The 18,849-nt window shown below is 37.5% G+C and overlaps 1 protein-coding gene across 14 annotated transcripts; it reads left to right on the forward strand.

Annotated features, from left to right (window-relative positions):
• The first annotated feature begins 764 nt into the window (after positions 1 to 764).
• On the forward strand, positions 765 to 15,311 carry LOC106112891 (translation initiation factor IF-2-like). 14 transcript variants are annotated; one of them, XR_008747588.1, is made up of 4 exons: positions 765 to 1,359; positions 1,932 to 2,002; positions 12,196 to 12,266; positions 13,419 to 15,311. XR_008747588.1 is itself a non-coding variant. In XM_055806712.1 (3 exons), the coding sequence occupies exons 1-3, from the start codon at positions 1,197 to 1,199 to the stop codon at positions 13,578 to 13,580; spliced, it is 396 nt and encodes a 131-aa protein (XP_055662687.1). In that variant the 5' UTR covers positions 765 to 1,196; the 3' UTR covers positions 13,581 to 15,311. The 14 variants fall into 14 exon arrangements, 4 of the variants coding, with proteins under 4 accessions (XP_055662687.1, XP_055662688.1, XP_055662686.1 ...); XR_008747584.1 differs by lacking the exon at positions 1,932 to 2,002 and adding an exon at positions 2,003 to 11,987; XR_008747585.1 differs by lacking the exon at positions 1,932 to 2,002 and adding an exon at positions 2,003 to 10,982.
• The last annotated feature ends 3,538 nt before the right edge of the window (positions 15,312 to 18,849 follow it).

The following is an 18,849-nucleotide window of genomic DNA, read 5'->3' on the forward strand; positions in this document are numbered from 1 at the left end:
CAGGTCCGCTGCAAATCACGATTTACATTTGTCAGTCAGGGCCTGATCCTGTGAATTGCTGAGCAGAATTAATTAACAGCCTAAGATACCATTAAGTCAATGTGGACTGACAGTGTTCAGCAGTTCTCGGTATTGGGGGGCCCTTAAATAAAAGCCTGCCTACGAATTCCCGTTCATGCGAGTAACAATATTGCACACATCTACAGTGATAACATGAATTATTCACATCAGTGTAGCATGAAAGATGCAACTTGCAAAGGCTATTTAAAATAACACATGAACATTAATTTGTGTACCTGTGATACAATAGCGGGTTATCATTTGGCCCACTTTTCACTCGTATGTGTATTCCTTTTATTTGCTGTGTGCATAGGTCTGATAGGAGGACATAGAGGAAAGTAAATACAGGAGACAGACATCTATAAACATTAATAGGAAATGAGGACGGGGGTTACTGATTAGCTCTCTGCTCATATGAAACTCTTAGATCACATCGGAGAAATGTGAGTTAAGTGTTTTACCATTCTTCTTTATTTAACCATTATCTGATCAGAGAAGCATGAAAAACACTTTATTGCTCACTAGGTATTTTTTTTTCCTGTGCTAGGAGCCCTCTGCAGGAAGTGAAGCTGAATTTCACGTATCTTCCCTTTCTGACGTCTCCCGAATTTCTAGGAATGCCCCTTCCCTGTTACTATATTTGGAGGTAGTTTCTAGGAAAAAAAAAAAAAAAAAAATTTGGGACGGTCTTGGACTCACCACACCTAGTCTCGGAGGACTGCGAGCCCCGGGTCTCCTGGCACGGCGCCCGCGGAGTTGAGGCGCTCACGGCTCGGGCTCAGCAACTCCCGGCGCAGGCTGCACGTCTTTGTAGCACTGTTGGAGGAACGAGCATGGAGAGGGAGTGGGAAGGGGAGAGGTGTCTTTGTGGCAACAATGAGTGAATCTTCTCTAGTTTTTTTACTGGTGGCTGCTTTTTTTTTTCCCCGTGCACTTTTTTTGTTTCCTTTCTTCTTTAAAGGAAGAGGATCTTAAGAAAAAACCCCACAACCTTCTCTGCATTCCCCCCCCCCCCCCCCCCCCCCGCCCCGCTTCCCCCTCTCCCCCTCCCCTTGATGTGGCCTCTTGTTTAGCTTGTGGCGTGACCGTGATGAAGAAATGTTTCTGGGCGCCTGGCAGGGTGATCTTTTTATGTAATGAGTCAGGATTTTGCCAACGGAAGGAGCCGGCTGGGAGCGAGGACCGGAGGGCTGTCTCCTTCAGGAACGGGAACTGCCGGGCGAGCGGCACCCTCTCCTCGGGATCCCCGCCCGCCTCGGGCGTCCGTTTATTCACGGCTTGCGGGGGCACCGGCAAGCGGTAAGTTGCGCTCGTCTTCCGCGCCCCGCCGCCGCCGGGGAGAAGCGTGGCCGCACGCACGTCCCCGCCGCCTCGCAGGCCCGCAGGTGGGGCCGCGCCCTGCCGCGGGGATGGGGCCGGCACCTGGGCGGGCGGCACCTGGGCGGGCAGCGCCGGGCGGGCCGGGGCGGCCGCGGCAGGGCGCCCCAGGCTGCCGGTGGGGCGGGGGCGGCCCGGCGCGGAGCCGCGCATCCCGGGCGCCTCCGGCACGGCGGCACGTGCCCCGCGCCCACCTGCCGCAGGCCGCGGGGTCGGGGCCCGCCTGGCGCCGCCGTTTCGCCGGGCAGGGGACGGGGCCGCCGCGCCGGGCGCCCCCGGCAGCCACAGGTGTCCGCTCCCGCCGGGGGCCCAGCCGCCGCCCGCCGCCCGGCTGGGGCCGCTGGGCTCGGCTTTCGCCGGATGTGAGCAGCTGCGGCCGGGCGGGCTGGTGGCGTCGGTACGCGGCGGTTGGTAAGCTCGTGTGCAGCAGCAGCGGGGAACATCTTCTAAATCATTACAGTCGTAAATAAGTCAGTTAATTCCTCTTCCTGCAGGCCGTGTCTTTTATTGTAACGTCTCTGCTTTGCCAGAATGCTCATCAACTTCTCTGCGCTTCCCTTTCAAGGTGTGTGTGCTGGTTACACGGCAGCTCGGCCAGGACAGCGTTCTCTGGGTCTGTCTTCTGGTTATTGAAAGCAGAAGTGTAACAGTGGCTTCTCGAGCACACTGATCGGTTTCTTTTAAAGTAACTGACAGCATTTACCTATTTCACTCATCCAAGTGTAAACTGCAATGCTTTTACACTCGGACTTTATTTAGAAGTTCTGTCGGAATGACACACCGAGGATTTAGAGAGTATGTTCCTTTTGTCTCCACACCTTTACTTTTCCTCCCCCCTTTCAAAGAAGTTCTTAAGAAATGTAATGCTGAGGGTAGTAAGATTTAGACACATGGCTGAATACTTGAAACCACCACTGGCACTGGGAGGAGACCTAACTACAGGGGCAATATTTTCTAGTTTATCGTACAAATAACAAATTGAGAATAAGGACAGATTCTCTCCATCATGTGCCAACTTAAGTTTGAAACACAGTGGAACAGATGAACGAGCAAGGTGCTGCTTGCTTACTTAATAAATAAATCACAAAATGTGAATAAAATCAAATAGTATCTGTTAGCAATTCCTGCTGTCCAGAAAGTGTAAGACTGTAAATTGTGACTTGGCTACAACATTCTCTCTTACTAGGCTGAAATTTACTCACTTTATAAGCAATGATTCTCTCAGTCGATTGGGCATATCTTACACAGATACTTTACTTACAAATAGAATCTCAGAAGGTTGTGGTTCCAGAGTCGGGGTTTTGGGGGCGAGATGAGCTTATGTTTTATCCAACTGGCCCACAAAGTCCCGCTTTTGGTGGTCACTTTGTTCTGCAAAAGAAACCAGTACGTTATGGGTCTTACAGTGGACATTAAACATAGTAAGCAAACTACTGCTGCACTTAGTAAAAGGCTACTATACACTTTAAATAAATAATAACATTTCAACTTTGATGTTGTCTTCAGTGATAAAAAGCAGACAGAGAATTTATCATTCTGAAAGTTAAACACACAAAAAAATCCCCAAACCCAAGTTTTCTAACTGTTGGTGTTTTTCTCTTAAAAAGCCAGCAAAGGCTGTAGAAAAAGTTATGTTTCAAAGAGTGGTCATTCAATATAGGTGAATTGTGATAAAAGGAAGTAAGTCTCTAAGAAAAGAGAGGCAGTTTAAACTGTGAAAACAATGTATGAACACCAGTAACATTTGTATTGTCAATCCCCTCCTCAGTTTTTCTGCTCACAAAGTGTTCAGTTTTAATGTATCCCTTCAACTAGCTGGGGTTTTTTGTGTGCCTGTTTGTGTGTCTACATGTGTACAGTCTATATCTACGAATCAATTTAAAGATTAGTAATTTTTCTACTGCTAAAAGTTGTAGAATATATTTTTATGAGTAAGGCACTGTAAACCCGAGCTTGGTAGAGCTGTTTAAGTTCCTGTTACTATTTACATTTTGTTACTGATATCCTAAAGAATCTAAGCATAATTTTTACTTTAAAATCATGTAGTTGTACTTTCCTCATGGATGTTGAAAATATGTTAGTAGATAAGCTGAACTTTCTTGTGGTTCTAAATATAATGTACAGACAGTTAAGACTGAATGAAACACATGACACACTATATAATTTATACAATGGCTCATATATACAGCACATGCACACAAAATACATACAGGAGCATCTTCTTAGTTGGTGTAAACGTGTCTGTCATAGTTTTGACATTTTATGCCAGCTAATCACCTGCTTAAGTTACACATAAATATCTAGACAATCACACTGTGATCACATTATCATTGCATTCAGATTAATTTTAAGTGGTGATCTACTCAACCTGGCTCAATTTGAGTATCTCAAAAAGGCCTGGAAATTCAGCTGAAGTTACACAGTGATACAGTGTGAAAGTAAAGCTGTTGGTATATGATATATAGCATGATTATATGCAGGATCTCTATATTCATACAAATGGATATCATGCTGAATGATCCAGATTTTTCTATGGAATTCTAGTATTTTACATTTTATAGCAATATAATCACTACACATGTGAAATAGGACATATCCAAACCCCAGTGCAACAAATTTCTCGCTTGTTTAATGCTGAAATCTGATGTGGAAGAGCTTGGGTCAGAATTGTGCTGCTAATATGCCTTCTAGATACTATTTTGCATGAAATAATGCTGTTCAAAAGCAGCACTTGTGAGAAGGTTACATTTTCATGAACCAATTAAGCTACAAATTTAACTGTTGAAATTTTTTATTTTTTAATTATAGTACTCTGTGTATGAATACATTCTAGATCTGCCCAATATTACAAGTTGTCAGATTTGGATTGGTTTAATTCCTATGGTCTTTTCACTAGTATTCTGAAAACATAAGAGCAGAGAATCCGAGATTAGAAAGTGTGTCAGTGTGAGGACTTTGCTTTGAGGGAGAAGAGAAACAAGTCGACTTACATATCTGAACAGCAGCAAAGATCAGCTCTGCTCTGCTGAAATAGAGCAGTTGCTTCTCACCAACTATTACTTTTAAAGCTCTTACATTAAAACATGTAGTTTTGTATAGCTACTTTCAGTAAGATATGCTTTATGTAGCGCATTTTGTTAACCAGCTATTTTTAGATATTTTTTCAAATAGCTTCTATTTGAGTCTCTACTGAAGATACATAAATTTCACATCCATTCCTTCTAGCACCAATAACCTAGCTTTAGAATTAATAGACTATGTAAATGATTAATGAGCAGTGTTCAAGAACACAGTTACAGTTCTGTAGGAAGGCCTTCCTCATACAAAATTTTTACTCACATTTTCCCCCATTAGTAAGCTTACAGAAAGAGCTCCTGTTTGTCTCTAGTGTGCAATAAAACAGACAATTTTCTACTACTATGGATGTCGCGCCTAATATTAAACTTTAAATATGTGTTCATTTTATATGTGTCACCCAAATTAATGATGATTAGACAAAACAGTGATAGACTCCTTAAATATCTGTGCTATAAAAATTCGATCTCTTTTCCTCACACTGGTTTTCCCACAAGGTTTGCGTGCAGCATGGGGTGGTGGCCTCAGAGCTGAGACTCCTGAAGTGCATTGCGTATCCAAAGCGTTAATAATTAAATACCTGGGATCAGTCTATCTTGCTATTTGAAATGAAAAAAGAAATTTACAGAAGATAAAAAGTAGATAGTATGTTTTGAATCAAAATTAATTTTCCTTGAGATAAAAAAGTAATGAATTATTTAAAAAATATTTAGAAATATCAACTCCAATTATTTATTGCATTTATAATTTATAAAAGTGAAATCCCTGCTAGCTATGTTTCTATTTAAAATAATTTTTAAACTACATTTTTAGAACTACTTTTCTGCATTTTTAAGCAACCCTTTAAAAAACACCCTGCTTACAAACATTGAATCAGCAGAGGATTAGCAAATGGCCTAATCTGTTTACTTTTGAAATTTTATTGAAAGCAGTGAAAAGACCAGGATCTCGACCAGAATTCAGTGCCATGGGTTGGGAATTGGGCTGTGGCCTGCATTTTCTGAAGCAGGGCCTCAACCTTTGATATCTCCTGACCTCATGTTGCAACAGAAAAGTTTTGTGACTCCCCTCTGATCTAGCCATAGAAGAAAAAAAAAAAAAAAAAGAGAGAGGGAGGTAATGACCCCGAGTTTGGAAACTCATGACCTGGAACAACTAAAAATTTTGCCTTAGTGAAGGCTGCAAAATCAGTCATCCCTTCCTATGAAGCTATCCAGGGTTTTTCCAGGGCAAGAACACAGACACCCAAGGTATGATTTTTAAATTGTGCCTTGTTCTTTGCCCTCTGTTAGACGTTACACATCAGCACTGCTTGCCTGAGAAAAGCCTGGACCTCATGCCACAAGGAAAAGTTATGTGAACATACACCAGTATGTTCAGAACATATTTTTCAAAGGTATCACTCAAAAATCCTTTTTTATTTGCCTTAAATATCATATTTAGCAGGTTGTGAAGCAAAAAAAAAATTGCAAGATTTGTCATGGCTTTAAATTATTAGAGCAAAACCACTGCTATCACCTGGAAGTGTAAGAAGACTGTAGTGGAAGAAGTGGTAGAAAAGTGGTTATTTCACATGAACTGCCAAAACCACTTCAGACGATGTGGCTTGAGACTATGAAGCTTCTAGTGAAATTAATGAATTTAAGGCATCATTTGCTTTGTTCACAGTGCACATCAGTTAATAAATACGCAAATCTCTTCTTGGAATGTCATACACTGTTCGCAGTCAAACAGTGCAAATGTAGGGAATTTGGTAAAGGTACAAACATGGAAAAAAGGAACAAAGAATCAGCCTTTTTTGTCTGCTGTCAAAATGCCTAAGTAATTTCTGTTTACAAGGTTTCGGTGCAAGGGCAATATTTATGTAGGTGACATGAATGGACAGATGTTATTCAGCTTGTGGATTTTTTTCAGAACATTTCTACAACATGTGCAGAATAAATAAAGATAATAGGATAATAGGAATAGAAATAAAACCCCATCTATTACTGAGGTAACTTGCTTTGTGAGGTAGCATAACGATCACATGTTAGCAGTTGGTTTCAGGAGGTTACCACCAATTTCTGACTCCCTGCTGGATATAAGGCTCTTCAATTGTCAACATTTTATTTTTCACATTGGAAACATAATTCTCTACAGACAGGCTCCACAGTTGTAAAATTTTATTTTTTTTCTTTTCTGTTTAGAGAATACCTGCTCCTAGCTGAGCTCAAAGGTCTTAAAAATGATGCATCAGTCCTATCTGATTTCCTAATGTTCTGAATGCTGACATCATTGATACACATTAATAACTTTAAACAAAACTATTTTGATCTTTTCAGTTAATACTGCTGTAATATTTTAGCTTAGCTGTTAATGGGGAAGACTACAATTCACCAATGTAATGTAGCATTGATGCATTTTTGCTATTTTAAGTCTCCCAGCTTCAGTCAGACAGTCCAAATCCTTTTACTGGAATCATGACCTTTCTATATGAATTGATATAAAATCATAGCTAGACACCAGTTCTTTAAAGTAATAGCTTTTCTTTTGCTTTGTAGGTCAGAATAAGAATTAAAAAGACAAAAAGACAAAATGTGTTCTGTCATCTACAACAAGGCACATGTAAACGGTTTTAGGAAAGGGCGAGAAAAATAATTTCAGGACGTTTTAGGATTGGCCCACAAGGGTCAGTAAAAATAACTGAATGCAGTAATTTTACTGAAGAGGTATTTCTATTTGTTATATATTGCTATTGTTAAAAATGTCTGTTGGAGTCAGCATAATCTAGATTTTTGCTTTGATGTTGCTGCTGTTTGTGTAAAAGCTTTCTTTTGTAAAAAGAGGCTAATTTCAAATCACACAAACTTCACACACCTCTGTCAGTAGGTGTCTGCCTGGATGCTGGTATAAGTCCACAGTATTTCTCTCCACTGAAATCACTGGACCTACATCAACAAAAAATACAGATGAAATCACAGCAAAATTTCTGGAACCTGAGGAGAGAACCGGGTTCGTGTTTTTGTGTTACAAGACAGACAAAGAACAAGTGTATTACACAGAACATCATACTAAATAATATATGAGGAACTAAGCTTTGCTTTTTTCAACAATATCATTACTTTTTATACATTGCCACAAGAATCTGTTGAAGAATATTCCTCTTAGGTGCTATTTACTGTGGATTATTTTAAAAAGAGTAACTTTTCATTAGGCACATCAGTTAAAGAGGGATAACTAAAAGTTCCAATGTCCTACCTGTTTTACTAAGGAGATTTCTAAACATGGAATATCCAGTCTTTACTAAATTGGGATACTTCTTTGTCTTTTTACTATGAGTGAGTGGTGGTTTTGTGTGTATGGAAAACTGCCCACATGGTTGGTTGGAGAAATATTCTGAAATTCTTTACAATGAAAGATGTTACAGGATTTTATTTTGTTTCATTGTCTGCTGTAAACTAATGTTTGCTCTGTCACTGAAGTAAGAGTGACAAATAAGAGATGCAGGTCAACTGTTAATGATGAGTATTCTGTGGTTGTTTTTTTGCTTTTTGGGAGCTGAAAGAACAGAAACTGTCCTGGATTGTCTGTGCTTTATGCATTTTTAGCTTCCCAATACTAACAGTATTTCTAAGATAGCTGCTTCAGAATTCACTTTGGTGAATGGACAGAACAATTTTATACCTCCAAAGTGAATGAGTTAGACGCTATTTGAAAAACTACAATTTTTGTATGCAGTGGACTAACAGGAAATTATGAAATCCTGAAATATTGTTGGAAAATTGTTCTAACTTTAAAAATTTTTCTTTATAGTTGCATTCTTGATGTTCCACAGCACTCACCACTTCCTGCATGGCTCTTACCGCAGGGAAAATGAGGGACTTTTGGGGGCAGATGTGTTTCCATTACACTATCATAATGCCCCTAAAAATCCTTATTGCTCTTGCAGTATTCTTCTGTGTTGCTGGGCCTGGTGTGAACTCCTTGAAGACCTAGCATATAAATACAGCTTTTCTGTAAAAACATTTTAAAAAACCCCACCGAGTTTTATTTTGTTTATCTTATATTATTTTTAGTTGTGTTTACTGTTGCTTAAAATATAAATGGCAAGATAGGCAACCACCTGTTGGTAAACAAATGTCATAAGTCATAAATCCAAGGGACATGCTGATAACTGCATAGTATTATGAAAAGAAATATATTTTGGCTTAAGAGTGAGAGCTTCACCTTTTTGGTATGATTAACTTGTTTTTAACATAAGAATTCAGCATGTATGTCTCTGAAAACATGACACAGATATTGCAGGCTAATTTGAACTACAGCTATAGTGAACCTCACTTAGAATATTAACCGCTTTTAAGAACACACATGAGGCCGTTTATCAAATGCATAGATCTGCCCAGTACTTCTATTTAAATTAAATGCACAAAAATATTCAAATAAAATTTTCATGCAGTCCCAAAATACATTTACAATTAAACCTAGAAAAGACATTGTAGATTCTCAGCTATTCCATGCTTACTCAGCTTGCCAGGTTTTTGTGTGGATATTTCTCTTGCAGGGGCTTTTGAGGAAGGATGGACGGCATAGTCTACTGGTAATGCAGTTGTCCTGTGTTGCTTTTCGCTCTACCCCTCTGGGTGAGCATGAGAGATCCCCAGGACAGGAGGGCCCACACTTAGTCTCTCAGGCAGTTTATTCCTGCTAGGTGGCAAGTTCCCCTGAAGCCTGCAGATCTCCACAGTTCCTGAAGGAAAAGGCCGAATGTATAAATGCAAATGTCTCTTGGTTCTGTCTGGGTATTGCAGCACAACATATCATCAGTTTGACATGTGCAGTATTAGTGACATTTATTTCAGTAGCTGGGTGTAGGACAGTACTATAACTGGTTTGTGTTAAATGTACTTGACTGACTAGCTTAAAGGAAATAACATATAGAAGGTATCATATCATCCCTCTGACAGTATCTAATATCTATAAATGACCTTCAAAATATTTGGTGACATAGGAAAGAAACTAGTAGGGTAGATTATCCCTGCCCCTTTTATATTAAAGTTTAATCCCCAAGGAAATGCTCTTCTTCATTCTGCTAAAGGAGTGTTTCTCATTTTTCAGGCAGGAAAATCTTACAGGTTAAGTCATGTTCTATAGGTCACAAAGCAAGCTTGCTGTTATGACTGGAACCCAGAACTTTTGATGCTCAGATAAATACCACAAGAAAATTACTTTCTAGAAGGACAGAATGAGCCCTGTTGCACAATATTATATTCACAGGTCAAAACATGCTGGTATATGCATTTCAATATACAACGTTTCAATGTGCAACAGCATTTCAAATGTATGTATAGGCAGAAAGCAGTGGAAAAACTAGTGATTGTATTAATTCTAAATTTTCTTACCAATACTTCAGTGTTTCTATACAGATTGCAAGATGAATCCTAGCACCTTCCGACATAAATGAAAGGTGTTGTAACACAGACCGGCTCAAGGCTTATGCAGACCTTAAAATTATAAAAGTTACTTAGAAGGTATTAGATTAATTGAATGATTAATACTATTAGTAAAGGTTTTTGCCATTTGTGTGCATGTTTAGCAATCCTTTGATTTCTAAGTAACACTCCTAGGTAAAGGCTCTGCATCTAATTGAAAAATGTTTTAAAAAAAAGGGTGAGACCGCACATACTCTGTGGAGTCCTGTAATATTTAAGGATCAGTACTCTCAGAGCTATAAATTGTATTGCCTTTATAAAGAAGATACTGCTAATATGAACAGACTGGAATTTTGATTACTTTTTAAAAGTCTTTTGGGGGCTATGCTAGTCACAATACTATGTAAAGAATACTGTGGTAGATCTGAGCATTAAAACTGATCTGATTTTGTCTTTGTCCTATGTTACAATCTCATCTTATATGTAATCTTTCAAGGATATCAGAATTATTTTTTTTTTCCTTCAATGTAAGCAATCTTTCATAAAATTTCTTGCACATAGAACTTGTAGATCTTAACAGCTGATTCTTACATGCCTACATACATACAGGACACAGCAAAAGTCAGATTCCTTCTGAACGTGTGCTCTGTAAATATGTAAAGGTGTATTTATCATATGACACTGCTATCAAGAAAAATATTTGCTTAGGCCTAGAAATCCTGAGATTAAATCCAAGGAAGGGAATCAAAATCAGTAACACTACGCTCCAGTCCCTTTTGTATCTAATAGGAATCACCTGACATGCAGTTGTCATTTTTTACACAATTTTATCACTGAATAATATGCATTAGAAAATGAGAGCCAAGCACATGGTTTGAGATGTGTACTTAAACTTCTGAATTCAAATATGTGCTTCAAATTGTGTATTTTAAAAAATTATTTTGATTTGAAATATTATGTTAAAAAACTCTCTGGATCTGATACAGCCCCAGAGGAAGGACTGCAAAACTCTTCTGTAAGACTGTCCACTGAGGCTAACAGCACCTCGTCTGTGAATAGGGTGTGAGTAGGTTTCAATATTAAATACTTTGTAGAAGATAATTTTGCTGTCTGGTTGTTTTTTAAATATAGGTAAAGAAAATATTTCTATTAGCCCCTTCTTGGGGATTTTGATTTCTTTTAATTATAGGACCAAGAGTCATTAACATGAATGAACAAATTCTAAAAGTTAGAACAGTAGCAACTAGGTAATATTTTTCAAATAGAATTTCCACAGTGGAAAAGATATTAAATGTTTGTTATGTGCCAATAAATGAGTAATACCAGCATACTTTCATTATTTTACAAAATGGAAGGGCATTAACAACATTTTACGTTTTTATTATACAGAAAGTTTTTTGAGTGCCAACGATCCCATAATAGATAAACAAAAATAGCAGAAGAGACATGCAGTTATTAAATAGGCTGAATAAGTTAACCAATCACACTTATGTATTGAATAAGCCCATTATTATCTCAAATTTTGAACATTACCTCAACTGTATGTACACTGACTATTTAAAATGTTATTCAGAATACAGAACTTGGCTCATCCATTTTAATAATATTTATTTATTTACTATGTTATTTGACTTCCAATATGTTAGATCCAGTTTCTTACTGAATTAAGATAGCATCAATTCTGCTTCAGTCACTACTCAAGGGATACCACTGGAGCTCCCTGTGCCATTACCTGGTACATATGTCCATAACATACATAAATAACAGGATCAGACTTTGAATGCAGGAAGCAGTACTGCACCGGTATCACAATGAAGCTGTTCAGAAAAGCTAGGATAAGCCGTTTGGTTTCGCACTGTTAAGAGAAAGATGTGGGAAAGGAAGAGCTATAGCAGAGTAGCAAGCCAACTGCAAGAGATAAATCACTACTCAGATGCTGTAAATAAGTTTATAGAATAAAGACCTAACTAGTTTTCTGAACAGGGGACCAGACTGTGGCCAGAAGTAAGGGCAAAGGAAGAAGACTAGTATTCGTGATGAGTCTGCAATGTATCTTTTCCTTAACTGGTTAGTTTTGGGAGCAGGAATGCATAAAAAAATAAACTTTTTATTAATAAAAGGTCATTAATAAATGGCCACTACTGCACTTCTCAATTCTACTAAACTGCTTCAGACTTTGTTACTTTGTTGCCATTGATGGCTGACTAAGTATGTGTAAATGGTTTTGTTTTCATTTTCCTTAGATTTTAAATGTGCATAAACATTTTTATTCCAGAATTTTAACCACCAGTGCCAAGATTCTGACTCAAGTGGATCTTTACAGTTGTATTAAAAACAAGTGCAAATGTAAGTTATGAGATACAGTGTTGACGTAATCTTAATTATAGCTGGAAGAAGATTTGCCAGTGTGTATACAGTGTAGCAATACAAGGAATCATTGTAAACTAATAAAGATCATTAAAATAAATCACACATTTCATAACCATGCTTTCATCAAGATAATATGACCTGTTTTACATTTAAGCAGTTAAAATAGAAGCTGAAATATTTGGAGATGATTAACTTATCCAGTAGTCAGATTAGACAGGTGATATTACGCGATAATCTACTGAGGGACTGGAATTCTTAACCAAAATGATTTTTTGTTGAATTCTGGGTTGTCATCGTTTTTTTAAGAAAAAAACACTTAAAAACTTTCTTTACCTTTCCAATAACAAATTTATTTTTTGTATTCCTTTAAAAGAGAAATCTATGGTCTTGCTATGACTGCTGTCTGAGGCTTTCTGAGATCTCTGTGGTGAGAAACTAGATTGCAGCAAATTAATTTTATATCAGAGGAAGCACTAAGATATTCATATGTAACGCCAGAGAATCTGTCCTAGTAATTTTCCAAGTTCTGAACTAATCCATAACAAAATTATCCCATGACTGTAGTTGGCAGTAAAAACTGAGTGTGTCCAGAAGATCTTCAGGTTATAGTTTGAATCAAACATAGACTGTGTGACATAATCTGGACTCATATTCAAATAATCTAGGTTCAGTATCTTGCTAATTCATATAAAATCATCTTATCTTCTAAATCTGTTCTGTTCTGACTTGTACCAAAATTTCACAATAATATTATTTTAAAACTCTGGGTGTATCTAAAACCAAAAAGGAAAATATCCCCCTTGTTAGAACGTATCTGAAATGAAAATTACAGAGTTTTGGTTCCAGTCTGAGCATTAGGAGATGAATGTTTCAGATTCAGGAGGTTCTGGATTCAGGATCTGGGCCCTGTTTTGCCCTCTAGGCACTCACAGGAAAGTGCAAAACACCTTCATTAGAACTGAAGCAAGGTAAGGTATGCATGCACTTCACCTATCAGAGGAGCACGTTCAGCTACCAGAAAATTTCAGAGTGCATTTTCATCTGGAATACTAGGCCAGGGCACATCAGCTTTCACCTTAAACATAGTATATTTCTGCGGCAGCTCTTTTCCTATCTCCTCCTTTGCAGATTATCCAGTTAATAAACAGAAAGTTCCAAGAAGTCAAAAAAACCTGCAAGACCAGAGACAACTCCTTTTCCAGATACTCCTGCCAGAAAGTAAAGGCTGAGCCACAGCTGCAATTTCCTGATAATGTACTTCTTGCTAACATCCCAGTATGGCGTATGTGAGTGGAAAAATTACACCAATTAGTCAATTCAAGCCTCCTGATTTTCTTGTAAAGCAGGTCACTCCATGCACCTTGTCCTGCAAAAGAGACATGCATCCAGTGTGGCAGGCTGTATAATAAAACCATGGCTTTGCTGGGGGCTGCACAACACGTTGGTGCATGTGATAGAAGGAGACTGCAGTGCAAAGCTCGATCTGAGGATAAAGTACCCTCTGGCAGGACCCTGCAAGCATGGTGGGAGGCTGGAAGACACCAGTTCATTGCCTGCAGGGCAATACTATGGCTCTGTCCTTTGTGCTGCACGTACTAGTTGGGACTGGTCAGCAAGCTTGGTCACGATTATTTTTCTTTTTGCTATTTTATTATTGCTATTTTATGTGTCTGGTTTTGTTGACTTTTTCTCAGACTCATCCACAAGATAGCAAGAAATGGTGAATTGCTGCATTGTGAGTTTCATCTCACCTAAGTCCCTAAGAAAATTTCCTTTATCATTGTTAATAACGGGATTGAAAAAAACCCTACAACTCTGATCCTGCATAACAAACTGTTTAGCTACACAGTTTTAACTGATTTCACTAGGAATTAATATGAGCAGAGTAGTTTTGCAGAGTATATGACAATACCTGTAATAGCAAGTTTATTGCACAAAAACATTAACATTCCTAATGAAACATAATAATGGGTGGCGTTAACATTATATGTATTATATATTCAAGGATGTAGTCTCACCTTTTATATATATCACACAGAACAGAACAATTATTTCCCACTCTACCTACAGAACACTTAAAGAACACTTCAGTATTTCAATGCTAATGAAGCACAGTATGGCAGTGTTATGGCAGTAACATGGAGTTTTAAACATATTTGGGAGTTCAGGACATAATTTCTGTTCTGTGACTCTACATCTCTCAGTCTTGATCTATGTGTTTCACACTTGGGTGTTAAAAGATTGGAAAGAACAAATAATAATTTCAAGGGGCTGTACCTTATTTTGGAACATGTTTTGTACTTCAGGCTATAGATAATTATTAGCAGTCTTTAACATTAGAAATATAGAAAATTATGTGCTGAGAAAAGGCATGGGAATGAAAAAAAAAACCCAACCCAAAAATGCAGAGTAAACCAAAGCCTCTTTAGACTGTAGGCCACTTGCCAGCTTCTTAAAGGAACTTTCAGTTCTGCTGCTTGCTTTGAGTGTAGCAAAAAGATAAACATTTTCTTGTTGCAAGTTAGCAAACACTGCCATGTGTCACAAGTTGATAAGCAGTATCAAGAGTTGTATCAGGAGTTTCTTAGTTCATTTGAACAAGATAGAAACGTGCCGGAAAGTTTTGATGTGCTGCTGAAAAATGAAAAAATTGGTCAATACCCAAACTGTTCTGCTGAAAAAAGGTTTTCTAACCTTAATAACAGGGGCTTTCATTGCTATAGATAACTTTTCTTTCTGTTTGTGGTAAATTCCTCAATGTATCTACCTCCTTTGTACATTTTACATTGTGGCTTTGTATTTTCGAGTGGTACAAATACAGGAGTCTAACTCCTACACTGATAAACTTAAGCAACTATGCTAAAGGCCATGGCACAACAGACAGAATTTGGCTTAGTGACTTTGTTAGATGAAAAATAAGCATTTTCTGCTCTGTATCTTTTCACATTAACTGTGGATGTGGGGATCTTGTTTCATGTTTTTACCTTTTGTAACTATGAAAAATTAAATACTGTTCATTTAGCTGTGGTACAAAATGGGTGCTACGACAGGTTCTGCCCTACACCTCTGTTTAACACTACTCCTTAAATTCTTGCCTGATTATTTTTCTGATGTAGGTCTATAAGCCTTAGAAAAAAATGATAGTGTTTGACTCTTGATACTGTCACCAAATTTGTATTTGAACTAAGGTCTGCCAAGGTAAATATGAAAAATCCTGCCATATATAACCCAAATGTCACTTTTAGTTAGCTTTTTGTAGTGGTATGCAGCATAATATGAACAAGGAGAAACAAGGTAATGCGCAGTGATGTAGTGTCAGGGTTTACTGGCAAAAACTGGAGGTGAGTATATTAATCACAGATGATAAAAACATAAGAAAAAAGGTTTTCTTCCCAGGTTGCAGGAAGAGACTTATCCTACACTCTAATGACTTTTTTGTACCATTTATTTTATTGAACAACTATTTTAGAAAAGTTTTAATATCTTTTCTTACGAAATTACTCATGCTGCTTTTGTAGTCTCTTTCCCCACTAAGACAGGCTTTTAAGCACCACTGACATTTGTGGTATGCCAATTTTTATGGCCCTAGAGAAATAACTGTAGTACACTGTCGAGAAAATTGTGACACATTTTGCCTGGAAAATGTTGTTACACTCTGTCAAAGAAATATGAAGAATTTATTTTAATATCCTGTCTCACAATATGGGGTAAAAGGGACAAGAAAATTAGGATGGGCAGATGAAATGTATACTTTAGCAAGATGTGATCAGTAACCAGAGGGCTAATATTTTCAGTTACTTGCAAGACTTCAACGATTCCCAGATGCCTGAAGTAGGGCAAGCATGAAGACTAGGAATTTCTTCTGGATTTGATGGTTGCTTGGCACTGTGGAATGTAGATACCTTTGCCCATTTGTATAATTGTGCCCTTTGCCTTGGTTTCCCACTGGGAGCTCACAACTGAATACATAGACAGTCTTTCAGGACTTCCTTCCTCCTTTATTTAGTGCGCACATACAGGAGATGCATGTGCAGGATGTTTATTGAAAGGAATAAAAAAGTTTTACTCTTCCAGCAACTGAATGCTCACGAGAGAGTGTCTCACACATCATGGATATTTGCTGAAAATAAACATACTCCTGTCTGTCTTGAAGGAGAAAGAGCAAAGACTTTTTCCTCTGTATTCTCAGACACTGAATAACATTCTGCTGTGAGACAGAAATTGTGTGCAGATGCTTGGCTCCTTAAAAATATAAACAGTTTTCTTGGTGGCACATTTATTCACCATATTAATATTAGTCAACTAGGGGTTATTATTTTTAAATTTAACTACTCTTAGACTAATAGCACAGAAGTATTGCTGTTGGCATGCTAAATATTTTCAATTAAGTAAATAAGTTAAATAATTGAATAAATAAATATTTTTCAATTAGTTATTTAATTTATTTCATTTGCTATCCTGGTTTCTTCTGATTCCTAAATCTAGAATATTAAAACTTAAGCAACAGACCAGACACTAACATGTACACATAAATTCAAGTACAGTGTATAGCTTTCATAAAACAGCACACTGAAATTAGAGGTCTCTTGATACAGGAGATAGTTCCACTATTAAGCCAATGGGACTAAGAGTAGCCCTTAAAAGATTCAGAATGCGAGTAGTCTAGTAAGACAGCCTATAAGGTGCAATGAGATTCCTCCAAAGTGTCTAATATTTCATAGCAGCAGACCTCTATATTGTGATAATCATCAGTTAATCTGTTTTCTGATAACCTATATTGTGATAATCAGCATATAACCCATGTTACGAAACTACTGTACCTCAACTGTGGCATGAAGAAAGCAGGTTCCTAAGGGATCATCATTCTGCAGGCTTTTTAGCTCTGGATCAAGGAACTCATGTAGGCCTGTAACATAAATAATAACCTGTGAGAATGCAGAAGGAAAGAAGTGTGCCAGTTTAGCTGACTGGGCTGCCTACAGGAGCAACACACTACTTAAAGAATACATTGTCTTTCAGCCTCGCACCAACAACTTTGCTGCAGGTATTTCATAAGACAAAGAAGATCACATATGGCAAGCACAGACACACCAGACAGATAGCATTTCTCTTCTGAGGTCTTAGAGTGTTTTTCCTTAGCTTAGGCAAAAACCCAAATGGCAATAAGGAGCTAATAAATCTAAGTTAAAATGGAAGAGAATACTGTTTGATAACATTTGTCTTCTATTGTGTCTGATAGATTTAATGTTTAGGGTAGAATAAAGTTCATATATCATAAAAGACCACTGATCTAGCACTTTAGACTCATTATCCTGCCTAAAGGAGATTTCAGTTTTGGGTTTTGTCATCAGGTTCTGTTAGGTTAGGTTAGAGTCTCCCAAAACAAGTATCATCTTTCAAGAAGGAAGACTGAGTTGACACAAAATTTGACCTGAATGATCTTAAATGTCTTGTTCAATTTTAGAGTAATGAAATGAGACCTTAACAGGGAACTTGTTACTTGTTCTGTTACCCTGATTTATTCAAAGTCTAGATAAAAAACCAGAATCACATGGTAGCTGGTATACATCAGCATTGAGTCAAGTAGTATTATGCCAGTTCATATTAACTGAAGTTTTGGCTTAGACTATCTTGGAACAGAAAACACCTTAGCATAATTTAGAGGCAAATTTATCTTCCAAAGAAACGTATCAACAAATCAATTCTGAAATATCTGATCTAGATAAATCTAATCTGTTAGGACCTTTTCCAGAAATAGTAAAAGGGAATGGACACACAGAATTGTATCTGCACGTTAGATTTACATTGAAATATATGGCAATGGAAATGCAGCTAGAAAATATTTTATTAACTAAGAGATATTGGAATTTACCCAGATATGTAATGTTTGAATGTGGGATTTATTTAAGCTGACTTTTTCTGAAAATAATATAGTTAGTGAATTTTTGTTAAAATCTTTTCCTTACTTAAGAATTTATATACGTTGTTCCCAATGCTAACATGGTTTGTAGTTATTATTGTTTTAAAATATTTGAGGCATATTATAGGCATGTTCACTGGTCATAAAATCTAAATTGTGCACTTACATCCAAGTCTTTTTACACAGGAATGTAAATTCCCTACTAATACAGAACAAATAGCAAAATATTCAGAAATAGGACTTTAAAAAACAAAAGGTAAAGTGGTCTTGTGTTTTCCTTCCTTTAATATTCAACCATTTAATATTGGTACCAGCTCTTGTCCCTGCTCATTGCAGGGGGTGTTGAACTAGATGACCTTTAAAGGTCCCTTCCAACCCAAACTATTCTATGATATGATTAGATATATAATGAAAGGTTATGGAATTATTTTAATGCATTTAGGACAACATGCCGTTGTCTTATGTTTATTTTGTTACTGGATCTAGTATTTTTATAATACCTACCAGTTGAAGTAGTAATAATGAGGTTGTGATTTCCATTGGTGAAGGTGACCACAGAAACTTGGGAAGGGGGAGAAGAATGACGAATTGGCTGAAATTACTATATGTTTTTCAGGAAAACACTCTTGCATAAGAAAT

The sequence above is a fragment of the Falco peregrinus genome, chromosome 5 (assembly GCF_023634155.1).
Source record: "Falco peregrinus isolate bFalPer1 chromosome 5, bFalPer1.pri, whole genome shotgun sequence".
Classification (NCBI taxonomy): Eukaryota; Metazoa; Chordata; class Aves; order Falconiformes; family Falconidae; genus Falco; species Falco peregrinus.